Below are 14,545 nucleotides of genomic sequence, written 5' to 3' on the forward strand. Positions count from 1 at the left end.
GGGGGGGGGGAAAGAGGAAAAAAAAATATGTATATGTATATATATATGTGTGTGTGTGTATATATATATATATATATCCGCTAAGCAAAGAGAGAGCCTAAAAGTAACAAACCAGAAAGGAACAGTGACAATATACAGTAAAAGTCACCTTACAGGCAATACAATGGCACTAAACTCATATTTTTCAGTAGTTACCCTGAATGTAAATGGGCTAAATGTCCCAGTCAAAAGATACAGGGTATCAGGTTGGATTAAAAAAAAAACAAGACCCATCAAATGCTGTCTAGAAGAAACTCATTTTAGACCCAAAGACACCTCCAGATTTAAAGTGAGGGGGTGGAAAATAATTTACCATACTAATGGACGTCAAAAGAAACCTGGGGTGGCAATCCTCATATCAGATAAATTAGATCTTAAGCCAAAGATCATAGTAAGAGATGAGGAAGGACACCATATCATACTTAAAGGGTCTGTCCAACAAGAAGATCTAACAATTTTAAATATCTATGCCTCTAACATGGGAGCAGCCAATTATATAAACCAATTAATAATAAAATCAAAGAAACACATCAACAGTAATACAATAATAGTAGGGGACTTTAACACCCCTGTCACTGAAATGGACAGATCATCCAAGCAAAAGATCAACAAGGAAATAAAGACTTCAAATGACACATTGGACCAGATGGACATCACAGATATATTTAGAACATTCTATCCCAAAACAACAGAATACACATTCTTCTCTAGTGCACATAAAACATTCTCCAGAGGGGCACGTGCACCCGAATGTTTATAGCAGCAATGTCTACAACAGCCAAACTATGGAAAGAACCTAGATGTCCATCAACAGATGAATGGATAAAGAAGATGTGGTATATATACACAATGGAATATTATGCAGCCATCAAAAGAAATGAAATCTTGCCATTTGCGACGACGTGGACGGAACTAGAGGGTATCATGCTTAGCGAAATAAGTCAATCGGAGAAAGACAACTATCATATGATCTCCCTGATATGAGGGAGAGGAGATGCAACATGGGGGGTTAAGGGGGTAGGAGAAGAGTAAATGAATCTAGATGGGATTGGGAGGGAGACAAACCATAAGTGACTCTTAATCTCACAAAACAAACTGAGGGTTGCTGGGGTGAGGGGGTTTGGGAGAGGGGGGGTGGGGTTATGGACATTGGGGAGGGTATGTGCTATGGTGAGTGCTGTGAAGTGTGTAAACCTGGCAATTCACAGACCTGTATCCCTGGGGAAAAAAAATATATTTTATAAAAAATAAAATTTAAAAAAAAATTCTCCAGAATAGATCACATCCTAGGTCACAAATCAGGTCTCAACCAGCACTAAAAGACTGGGATAATTCCCTGCATATTTTCAGACCACAATGCTTTGAAAATAGAACTCAATCACAAGAGGAAAGTTGGAAAGAATTCAAATACATGGAAGCTAAATAGCATCCTACTAAAGAATGAATGGGTAACCAGGAAATTAAAGAAGAATTTAAAAAATTCATGGAAACAAATGAAAATGAAAACACAATGGTTCAAAATCTCTGGGACACAGCAAAGGCAGTCCTGAGAGGAAAGTATATAGTGATACAAGCCATTCTTGAGAAACAAGAAAGGTCTCAAGTACACAAACTAACCCTACACCTAAAGGAGCTGGAGAAAGAACAGCAAAGAAAGCCTAAACCCAGCAGGAGAAGAGAAATAATAAAGATCAGAGCAGAAATCAATGAACTAGAAACCAAAAGAATAGTAAAACAAATCAATGAAACTAGGAGCTTGTTCTTTGAAAGAATTAATAAGATTGATAAACCCCTGGCCAGGCTTATCAAAAAGAAAAGAGATAAGACCCAAATTAATAAAATTAAGAATGAAAGATGAGAGATCACAACCAACACCAAAGAAATACAAACAATTATAAGAACACATTATGAGCAACTATACACCAGCAAATTTGACAATCTGGAAGAAATGGATGCATTCCAGAGACATATAAACTACCAAAACTGAACCAGGAAGAAATAGAAAACCTGAACAGACCCATAATCAGTAAAGAGATTGAACAGTCATCAAAAATCTCCCAAGATACCAAGAGCCAGGGCCAGATGGCTTCCCAGGGGAATTCTACCAAATGTTTAAAGAAGAATTAATACCTACTCTCCTGAAACTGTTCTGAAAGATAGAAATGGAAGGAAAATTTCCAAACTCATTTTATGAGGCCAGCATTATCCCCAAACCAGACAAAGACCCCATCAAAAAGGAGAATTACAGACTAATATCCTTGATGAAAACAGATGCAAATATTCTCAACAAAATATAGCAAATAGGATCCAACAGTACATTAAAAGGATTATTCACCATGACCACTCCAGGGCTGCAAGGTTGGTTCGACATCCTCTAATCAATCAATGTGATATAATACATTAATAAAAGAAAGAACAAGAACCATATGATACTCTCAGTAGATGCTCAAAAAGCATTTGACAAAGCATTTGATCAAAACTCTTTAAAGTGTAGGGATAGAGGGTACATACCTCAATATTATCAAAGCAGTCTATGAAAAACCCATAGTGAATATCATTCTCAACAGGGAAAACTGAGAACTTTTCAACTAAGGTCAGGAACACAGCAGGGATATCCACTATCACCACTGCTATTTAACATAGTACTAGAAGTCCTAACCGCAGCAATCAGACAACAAAAAGAAATAAAAGGCATTCAAACAGGCAAAGAAGAAGTCAAACTCTCACTCTTTGCAGATAATATGATACTTTATGTGGAAAACCCAAAAGATTCCACTCCAAAACTGCTAGAACTCATAGAGGAATTGAGTAAAGTGTCAGGATATAAAATCAATGCATAGAAATCAGTTGCATTTCTATACACCAACAGCAAGACAGAAGAAAGAGAAAGTAAGGAGTCGATCCCATTTACAGTTGCACCCAAAACCATAAAATACCTAGGAATAACCCTAACCAAATAGGCAAAGAATCTGTACTCAGAAAACTGTAAAGTATTCATGAAAAAAATTAAAGAAGACACAAGGAAATGGAAAAACATTCCATGCTCATGGACTGAAAGAACAAATACTGTGAAAATGTCTATGCTGCCTAGAGCAATCCACACATTTAATGCAATCCCGATCAAAATACCATCCACTTTTTTCAAATTAATGGAACAAATAATCCTAATATTTATACAGAAACAGAAAAGACCCCAAATAGCCAGAGGAATGTTGAAAAAGAAAACCAAAGTTGGTGGGATCACAATTTCAGACTTCAAGCTCTATCACAAAGCTGTAATCATGAAGACAGTATTGTACTGGCACAAAAACAAACACATAGATCACTGGAACAGAATAGAGAGCTCAGAGATGGACCCTCAACTCTATGATCAACCAATCTTCGACAAAGCAGAAAGAATGTCCAATGGAAAAAAGACAGTCTCTTCAACAAATAGGAGAGCCACATGTGGAAGAATGAAACTGGACCATTTCCTTATACCACACATAAAAATAGACTCAAAATGGATGAAAAACCTCAATGTGAGACAGGAATCCATCAAAATCCTTGAGGAGAACACAGGCAGCAACTTCTTCTAACTCAGCCTCGGCAACATCCTCCTAGAAATATCACCAATAGCAAGGGAAGTAAGGGCAAAAATGAACTATTGGGACTTCATCAAGATCAAAAGCTTTTGCACAACAAAGGAAACAGTCAACAAAACCAAAAGACAACTGACAGAATGGGAGAAGATATTTGCAAATGACATTATAAGATAAAGGACTAGCATCCAAAATCTATAAAGAACTTATCAAACTCAACACCCAAAGAACAAATAATCCAATCAAGAAATAGGCAGAAGGGGCGCCTGGGTGGCTCAGTGGGTTAGAGCTTCTGCCTTCAGCTCAGGTCATGATCTCAGGATGCTGGGATCGAGCCCTGCATTGGGCTCTCTGTTCAGCAGGGAGCCTGCTTCTTCCTCTCTCTCTCTGCCTGCCTCTCTGCCTACTTGTGATCTCTGTCTGTCAAATGAATAAATAAAATCTTAAAAAAAAAATAAATAGGCAGAAGACATGAACAGACATTTCTGCAAGGAAGACATCCAGATAGCCAACAGACACATGAAAAAGTGTTCAAAATCACTCGGCATCAGGGAAATACAAATCAAAATTACAGTGAGATATCAACTCACACCAGTCAGAATGGCTAACATTAACAAGTCAGGAAATGACAGACATTGGCGAGACTACGGAGAAAAGGGAACCCTCCTACACCCGTGGGGGGAATGCAAGCTGGTGCAGCCACTCTGGAAAACAGTATGGAGGTTCCTCAAAAAGTTGAAAATAGAGCTACCCTATGACCCAGCAATCACACTACTGGGTATTTACCCTAAAGATACAAATGTAGTGATCCGAAGGGGCACGTGAACCCGAATGTTTATAGCAGCAATGTCCACAATAGTCAAACTATGGAAAGAGCCCAGGCATCCACCAACAGATGAATGGATAAAGAAGATGTGGTATATATATACAATGGAATACTGTGCAGCCATCAAAAAAAACCCAAATCTTGCCATTTGCAATGACATGGATAGAACTATAGGGTATATAGGGTATTACAGGGTATTATAGGGTATTATGCTTAGCAAAATAAGTGAATCAGAGAAAGAAAATTATCGTATGATCTCTCTGATATGAGGAATTTGAGAGGCAGGGCAAGGAGTCATGGGGGGTAGGGAGGGAAAAAAATGAAACAAGATCGGATTGGGAGGGAGATAAACCATAAGAGACTCTTAATCTCATGAAAGGAACTGAGGGTTGCTGGGATTGGGGGGAGGTAGGGATAGGGTGGCTGGGTTATTGACATTGGGGAGGGTATGTGCTATAGTGAGTGCTGTGAAATGTGTAAACCTGATGATTTACAGACCTGTACCCCTGGGGCAAATAATACATTATATGCTAATAAAAAAATGAAATCTTGTCATTTGCAAACCATGTGGATGGAACTAGAGGGCATTATGCTAAGTGAAATAAGTCAATCAGAGAAAGAAAATTATGATAATCTCACTGATATGTGGAATTTAGGAAATAAAACCTAAGAGCATAGAGGAAGAGAGGAAAAAATAAAACAAGATGAAATCAGAGAGGGAAACAAACCGTAAGAGACTCTTAGTCATAGGAAACAAACTGAGGGTTGCTGCTGGAAGGGAGGGGGTTGGAGGGTTGGGGTAACTGGGTGATGGACATTAAGGAGGACACGGGATATAATGAGCACTGCATGTTATATAAGACTGATGAATCACTGACCTCTACCTCTGAAACTAATAATACATTATATGTTAACTAATTGATTTTAAATTTTTAAAAATGGAAAAAAAATAAAATTTTGACTAGACCACTCTTTTCCCCTACTGTTGAACATTGGTTACTGACCACCTAGTATGCAGAAGACAGAGATGACACAAAGATAAAGAAAAGAAACAATTTCTTCCCTCACAGAGCCTATACTTTACCAAAGAAGACTTACCGTAACATTAAAAAAAAAAAAAAAAAAGTAAAATAAGGCCAGATACAGGTTTTATGGTCAGGTTACTGTCATACATGTTTAACTATACAATCAATTGCCAGAATATTCTTTGGCTTTTATGGTCCATTTGGAACTGAGTTTACCTTTATTATAGATAGTAAGTGATTTTTCAGGCTACCATGATGTTCCCATGACTGGGTCTTTTATATATCTCTTCCAGGCTGTAACATGTCATTCAAGTAGCTGGGTAAAGGGATTCTTTTAAGGGCCCTCCAAGAGCCAGCCAGCAAGGCAAAGCAAATTCAATACCATGAAAAATTGATACATTCATGATTTTTCACCATCAGAGAACCACGGTACATGCAGCAAGCCTGTGGATTATGAAAAAAAAAACAAAACTTCCTAGTGAAGTTATAGAGACCACCACTCAGTTTTGAAAGAGACATTTTTTTCTAAGACTCTAGGAACTGGAGGAACCTTTATGCATGGTGTATGGGGACAACGATCATTTCAAGTTTTGCTGCACCCACAGTGAGATCTCATAGCTAGCCGTGCCAGAGCTGAGGTTTGTCTGGTAGTCATAACAGGGGCAAGGCCATCTCAGGAAACCAGAAAGGAACTGAAATGATGGACTCTGATCCCACAGAGTCTAGACTGAGATGGCACCTGTTTCCTCTCTCATACCAGACATGGGGGGCCTGACACAACCTAGGGGGTAAGGGGAAGGACTAGAGACTTGCATAATGACTGCTTTTATGAACAGATGCTTTATCTAGATAAATAGAAGCAGGAGGCCAACTCTGAAACTGTAGAACTCAGAGACTGGGGAAATAAAAATTAGTCTGAGAGCAAGAGAGCATGTCAAGAGATTCATGTCAGGAAACCAGCCCAAGTTCCATGCCAACATTGTACATTCCTGTCCGTATGGCAAGACAGCTGTTTACTCTTTGGTGACACAATGCACGTTAGTCTGTCCCTAGGAACATTCTGCTCATGTGGGTCAGCCTCCTGAAGGTGATAGAAGAGAAAAGAAGCTAGTGTGAGAAAGAAGATGAAACACCCAATATTCAGGCCTACTCTCTTGACCCTTGGAAGGTCTAGAGGAGTTATCACCAGCCATCAAACCCTTAACTTCTCAAATAGGTGTTAGTCCTAGGGGGACAAAAAAAGGGGGGTATTTGGGGAAGAGCCTCATATCCCATACGCTTGGAGAAAGCGTAAGTTTTCTAAGTGGGACCACAAGGATTTACTAAAAGGAGATGTGTAAGACAATGATTTGGTAATATAAACTAAGGATTTGTTTCCTCCATTACTTCACTCTTCTCCTCTCTTCCATTTCTCCTCATCAAACATAGACTATGTATTCACAAATGATTTTCAGTAAAAGGTATTTCCTTAGATCTATTCTATCTATCTATCTACCATCTATCTACCTACTTATGTATCTATCATAATCTATACATCTGTATACATACATGTGTAGTTTTTTACATTTTATAGCTCTTTATATATAGTTATAAAGTTCATCTAATGCATTCTATTAGTTACTCATATATTTTCCCCATTTTTTAGGAATTAAAAAACATCATTTTTGTATGGCATATAATACAGAAGCAATTTTAATTTTAAAATAATTTATTTTAGATTGACATCAGTGTAGTATAAGTTCATTTTGATATAATCTGATCATTTTCATAATATGTAAAGGCAAAACTCTATTTTCTCTTATTTAACAAATTACATACTCTGAATTTATTTTTTTTTAAGATTTTATTTATTTATTTGACAGAAAGAGAGAGTGAGAGTGAGCACAAGCAGAGGGGAAAGGGGAGAGGGGAGAGGCAGAGGGAGAGGGAGAAGTAAGCTTCTAGCTGAGCAAAGTGCCCAGTATGGGGCTCCATCCCAGGACAGTGGGATCATGACCTCAGCTGAAGGCAGATGCTTCACTGACTGAGCCATGCAGATGTCTCTGAATTTCTTTGATTATATACAAAAATATTTTTTTTTGAGAGAGAGAGTGCATGCTTAAGCAGGGGCAGGGGGAGGGACAGAAGGAGAGAGAGGGAGAATCCCAAACAGGCTCCATGCTCAGGATGGAGCCTAATATGGGGCTTAGTCCCATGACCCTGAGATCATGACCTGAGCCAAAATCAAGAGTCAGATGCCCAGATGACTGAGTCCTCCAGGCACCCTTAAAAATCATAATTTTAAACAAAAAACTTAAACGACATGTTGTTGAGTTTAGTTGGGAATCAAGCGTATACCGAAATGAAGAACTAAATCACCAGTGTGTTATGTCATCAAAAGTGGACAAAACCCATCATTTTAACCTTGAAATTTTTGAATATTAAATATAAATTGATTTACTGTTTTATATTTACATTTTATTTCTGACTAGTAAGATTGGAAAGAAAGTTTCAGGCAGTTAACTGGAGAGCTTTTCTGCAAATGAAAGAATCTAGGTGTAGATCATCTTTATGCCCAATAGGCAAAAAAGGCAAATGGAACTGCATCTCACCATTGTTTTTTTTAAATATTTTATATTCTTTGTTATGCTATATGCGAATCTGATTTGGATGAATGCAATGTTCGATAGAATAAAGATTAGTTTGAGTCAAACTTAGAGAATTATTCCCACAGAATTATAGCTACAGAATTATAGCCTTCATGAGTTTGTGGCTTTTATCACAATCAGTTGTGAGGATGAATTAAATAATATAAATAATATGTAATAAAAACAGCCGTTGAACCAAGCAATACAACCTGTAGACAATTCATTCACCAGAACGTTTGTGTGACTCCCATTAAATGTTGTGTATGCTCACTCCCCATGCACCTGGAGGCTCTCAAATGTTCCAGATCACAGGGATAAACATTGCTTAAAAAACAAGATGTTGAACCAGATCCCATCAGCCACCTTTAATGTATGAATCCCGAGATATAGCCCTTGAAAAATGCTAATGTACTGATGTTCAAGATAGCAAGATAATAGAACACAACTTAGAAATGCCTAACTTACAGCTTCAAAACTGACCTTTTCTTCCTTATAAATAAATATATTTTTAAAGATTTTATTTCTTTATTTGAGAGAGAGAGGGAGGGAGCAAGTAGACAGACGGAGCACAAGCAGCCAGTGGCAGGCAGAGGGAGAGGGAGAAGCTGTCGCCCCGCTGAGCAGGAAGCCCGATATGGGGCTCAATCCCAGGATCCTGAGATCATGCATGACCTGAGGCAGAAGCAGACGCCCAACCAACTGAGCCACCCAGGTGCCCCTAAATAAATAATTCTGCAAATCATTCTGTATAATAATAGCCTTAGGCGGAAAGTCCCCACAAAATGGCTGGAGAGATACAAACTCTTACAAATACATTTATAAATTTACTTAAATACGCGGGAGTTGATTTGAACTGACTTTCAGTTACTGGAGAAGGTCCACCCTCCTTCCAAACTCAGTGCTTTCCACCAAGAAAGTAGCCTTCGGAATTTGTATTTATTTTTCATGCCGTATGTTATTTGCACTGGGTTACTGAGCATGTTCTCAAACTGTTCTTTCTACCCAAACCTACAGAATAAGTAAGAAAGGGAAACAGTGATTAAATAGGACCTCGACTGTTCCCCAGGAAGACACCTCCAAGAGCCCATAAGCAACAGGTGATTGCTGAAAACGTGAGGAGAGTGTTTGGAAAAGCCATTCATGTATATGCAAGGACATTGTCACTCTGTTTTTACATCAGAGACATTTGGTCTTTCAACCTGTAAGGAAACCCATCCAACTTGTCTTTATTAATTGCTCTTGGGCCCCAAACAGAAGACTTAAGAAGTAAATTTTGGCCTAGATTTCATTTTGTTTGTTTGTTTTCCTTCAGCAAACCAGTTTTCATACCCTTCCTTTCTCTGCTGGGTTGTATTTGTTCTTCTAGCATCTGTCCTAACTAACCTCAGTAGCAATGACATTGGGTGAAGTACCTCCCCAATGTGCTGCACAAAGTTAGCCCCCCAAACCAAATCTGGCTGCTAAACTCAGAATTCTTCCTGCTACACCATGCCGCCTCCGTTCTGCAGAGATGGACGCCACAGGACTAGCTCTGGGACAGCTGGGAAGCAGGGATGAGTGGCGGTTATCAGAACGACAAGTGTTCTCTTTTCCAACTAACCCGTATCATCAAATAAATCACAGAGATGACTCTTGCAAGCTCAGCTGGAAAGCAGTATTCATTCCTTCCAGGAAAAAAAGAAAAGCGAGAGGAAGTCATCCTAGGCAGAGATACTATTTCATCTTGCTTTTTGACATTTCCTAAATCAGCCAGTGTACCATTTCTCTCCTCACTTCAATCCAGACCTGGAATGTGGGAAGAGCTAGAAAGACTTTCCTGAAGGCTCAAGGAAGCACTGGAAGGAAATGAGACCAGAGCGTGCCCACCTCACTAGAAGGTCCATCCACATGGGATTAGGCTAAGTGTCCTTCTCCCAACTCTTCATCCATGCTCCTGCCATATTGACACAGGACAGAGGGGGTGCTTACTGTTGAGTCAGGCACATCTCTTCTGTTTGATTTCATGGGAACAGCAAGAGCTGCGATCATTAAAACAGTATCTACAGGAACTGGAACCCTCATATGCTGCTGCTCTGGAATGTAAACTGGTACGCACTACTTCTTAAAACATCAAACATGCTCTGCTGAGTGAAAGAAGCACACGTATTGTGTGTGTGCACAAAAGGCCACATACTGTGTGATTCCATATTGATGAAATTTCCAGAATAGGCAAATCTATAGAGATAGAAAGTAGGTTAGTGTGGTTTTCAGGAGACAGGGGGAGGGGAGGAATTGGGACTGACTGCTAATGGGTATGGGGTCTCTTTCTGGGCTGATGGAAATATTCTGGAATTAGATCATGGTGATGGTTGCACAACATAGTGAATATACCCCAAACCACACAACTGTATACTTCAAAATGGTAAGTGTTTACGTTATATGAATTATATCTCAGTTAAAATAAATTAAAAGTAAAAACACTGGGAACCCACATTCCAAAAGGTCTGAACTGAATCAAAAACTTTATATGGATATATCCAATTACATAAAGGATACCTTTCTCAGTTTGGAAAAAAAAAAAAAGGGAATGGAGAGGAATAGGAAGACCAGTTTTGTCTGAGAAACATGATCTACGGGTCTACTTGTGTTTTCATAGCAAAAAATAAAGTCGGGCAGAATCTTACCATAAATCTTACCACACAGTCCACTCCTGAGGCTCTACCCAAGGGAAATGAAAATACCGTCACACAGATAATTGTACAAGAATACTCATAGCGGCATTATTCATGACAGCCAAAAGCCTTCCACCCAGTGGTGAGTAGGACAGTAAAATGTGGTATAGCCACATAATGGAATACTATCTGGCAATTACAGGAACAAAATTCTGCTCCATGAGATAATGTACACAGAAGACTTCAAAAACACGAGGCTATGTGCAAAAAAGCCAGAGACAAAAGACTACATATTCTATGGTTTCACTTGTGTGAATTTCACAGAAAAGGGGAATGATGAGAAAGTTCTAAAATTGGACTGTGGTGGCGGTTGCATGGCTCTGTGAATCTACGAAAAATTACTGAAGTGTATATTTCAGTTAGTGAAATGGGGGGTGATTGCCAGAGGAGGGTAGGCAGGAAAGAGGAAGAAAAGAAACAGAAAGAAATATTTTATTTTAACACATTAACATATAATTAATATAGTATATGTTATATATAACTATGTATTAATTAGTTAACATGTAATTAACATATTAACGCAAGAAAATATAAAACAATGTGACAGAAGTAACACAGAACTTTCAGATCAAGACACAGCTGATGCAAAATACTCAGAAAAGTTTCAGGAAAATGTGGTCAAAGATATACACCAAGGAAACACATAAAAGCCTGGCAATATTCACAGCAGAAAAGTGGAATTCAAGCGCTAAGCCTTCAATGAGACAAAGAGGATTATTTTATATGAATAAAAGGTAAGAGATGCAGGGAAGAAATATTAAAGCTCATCATGTTCTGATTTTCTAAATACATGATTGTACCTATTTCTATTGGTCTATCACCAAACAGATAATGAATAAGTTTATAATAACATCAAATAATACGTATATGTTTGAATTGGTAGATACGTTAAATATGTATAAAATAGTTTCTTTTTAAATGTCCAGGAAAAATTGGCACAGAGAAACAGCCCAGCAAGAAAATCTCAAGCTCTGAAACATAGAACTTTTTCAGACCATATTCTCTGACCACAGAGCCTAAGAGATATTAATAACAACTACAACACAAAAATAAAACCTCTACTACAGAGGAAGAGAAATTTTAGTTCTTCTCCCTATGCCACATGCTTCTCTTCCCATTCTCCCACCCTCACACTCTTCCCCTAAGCCGGGTGGCTGTGGAGCTCTGCTCACTTCTCTGTCCTTTTCCAGTTCTGCACATTAGGGGACCACTGATGCCCAGGTGCTCACCATCAGGGCACCCCTTAGAGCCCAGCCAGCTTTCCCAGCCTGATGCCTGGGTATTTGCTCCCAAGATTTAGAGCAAGGTCTCTGTTGGGCTTGACTCTGAGTTCTGTGCTCCATTCAAGCTTCTCCAGAAGCTAGAACATTGTTATGAACTGGTTCAGCTCTTAATAAGATAGAGCTTTGATTCCCATTTGATTCATGTTTCTTCTGTAAAACTCTGTGGGAATCTCCAAGGAGAAGTATAGAGTGACTGGATGAGGATGATTTATGCATTTCTGCAATCTCAGATATAAATATTACTGGCAAGTTTCACTAACATTCCATCTTGATTTTTAATATCTACCAATTGGAAACTAGAAAAGACTTCTGTGCTGCCCAACATTAAAATACTATTACAAACTATTTATAAAATAGAACTTATAAAAATTAATGAGATGCTTCCAAAAAAATGAACTATTGAGACTCCATCAAGACAAAAATCTTCTACACAGCTAAGGAAACAATCAACAAAACTGGAAGGCAACCTACAGAATGGCAGGGGATAGTTGCAAATGTCTTAGCAGATAAAGGGCTAGTATGCAGGATCTGTAAAGAACTTATCAAACACAACACTCCAAAAATAAATAATCCATTTAAGAAATGGGTAGAAGACACAGACATTTCTCCAAAGAAGACATACAAATGGCTAATTGACACATGAAAAAATGCTTAGCGTTCCTCTTCATCAGGGAAATACAAATCAAAACCACAATGAGATACCACCTCACACCTATCAGAATAGCTAAAATCACCAACTCAGGAAGCAGCAGACACTGGCAAGGATGTAGAGAAAAGGGAAACTCTTTTGCACTGTTGGTGGGAACGCAAACCGGTGCAACCACTCTGGAAAACAGTATGGAGATTCCTCAAGAAGTTAAAAATAGAACTACCCTATAACCCAGCAATTGCACTACTAGGCATTTATCAAAGGCTACAAACATAATGATTTGAAAGGGCACATGCAGCCCAATGTTAGAGCTGCAATGTCCACAATAGCCAATCTGTGGAAAGGGCCCTGATGTCAATTGACTGATGAATGGATAAAGAACACACACACGCACACACACACACACACACACACACAAAAGAATATCCTTCAGCCATCAAAAAGAATGAAATCTTGCCATTTGCAATGACATGGATGGAACTAGTGTATATTAGATTAAGCAAAATAAGTCAGTCAGAGAAAGACAAATACCACATGACTTCACTCATATATGGAATTTAAAGGGAAGGGAAAGAAAAATAAAACAAGATAAAAACAGAGAGAGAGGCAAACCATAAGAGACTCTTAACTATAAGAAACAAACTGAGGGTTGCTGGAGGGAGGTGGGTAGGTATGGGCTAAGTGAGTGATGGGCATTAAAGAGGGCACAAGTCGTGATGAGCACTGGTTGTTGTATGTAAGTGATGACATGAAATTCTATTCCTGAAATGAATACTACACTATTGGTTAACTAACCTGAATTTAAATAAAGTCTTGGAAGAAAAAAAAAAGGCTTTTAGAGAGGTAATCAAGTTAAAAGATCATTAGGGCGGTCTCTAATCCAACATGATGAGTGTCCTTATAAAGAAGGGACATTTGGACACAGAGACAGACCTGCATAGAGGGAAGAGGATGTGAAGACAGGGAGGACATCACATAAAAGTGAAGACAGATACTGGAGTGACGCGTCTACAAGCCAAGGAATTAAACAATTTGCCAGCAAATCACCTGCAATTAAGAGAGGGGCATGGAGAAGATTCTGTCTCACAGCCCACAAAGCAACCAACCTGGGGACACCTTCATATTGGCCTTCTGGCCTCCAGGACCGTGAGATAATGAATTCCTGTTGTCTGAGCCACACAAGTTGTAGGACTTTGTTAAGGCAACCCCAGGAATCGAAGACACCATCCAAAATGCTAGCACTTTTGCAGGGTAGGTCTTTTGAAAGCCCTAAAAAAGTTGTTCCCCTGCTTGCTCTGTGATGAGTGTGACCTCTTCCACCTCTCCCTATCCCCCATGGGACAGCTCCCATCTCCTGGGATTCCTTGTCTGGGTGATGGCCCTGTTGGTAGGGGACCAGAAAGAAGGCTAAAGCCCAGCGACCTTCCTCAGTCAGTGCTCACTCTTCCTGTGGAAAATTTCTACCACACAAGATGTTGAGAAGGTAGGCTTCTCTACTGGTAAGCATACAGCCAAGCAGGGAATAAAATGCCAATCCTCCATTCTCAATGCCATTCTTGGTCTTTTTTTTTTTTTAAGATTTTATTTATTTGACAGAGATCACAGTAGGCAGAGAGGCAGTCAGAGAGAGAGAGAGAGAGAGAAGCAGGCTCCCCACTGAGCAGAGAGCCCGACTCGGGGCTCGATCCCAGAACCCGGGGATCACAATCTGAGCCGAAGGCAGAGGCTTCAACCCACTGAGCCACGCAGGCGCCCCAACATTCTTGATCTTTAAAAGTGATTATTTTGAAACCATCTTGCCATT

At 39.1% G+C, this 14,545-nt stretch overlaps 1 protein-coding gene across 1 annotated transcript in view; it reads right to left on the reverse strand.

Annotated features, from left to right (window-relative positions):
- Positions 1-5,856: 5,856 nt before the first annotated feature.
- Positions 5,857-14,545, reverse strand: part of SUSD1 (sushi domain containing 1) — a 170,830-nt gene continuing 162,141 nt past the window's right edge. The window contains exon 16 of the mRNA XM_032865599.1: positions 5,857-5,915. Within this exon, the coding sequence (XP_032721490.1) occupies positions 5,872-5,915 (44 nt within the window). The 3' untranslated portion in view covers positions 5,857-5,871. The remainder of the gene's footprint in view (positions 5,916-14,545) is intronic.

This window comes from Lontra canadensis, unplaced genomic scaffold, assembly GCF_010015895.1.
Source record: "Lontra canadensis isolate GAN:19392208 unplaced genomic scaffold, GSC_riverotter_1.0 scaffold30, whole genome shotgun sequence".
In the NCBI taxonomy this organism is placed as follows: Eukaryota; Metazoa; Chordata; class Mammalia; order Carnivora; family Mustelidae; genus Lontra; species Lontra canadensis.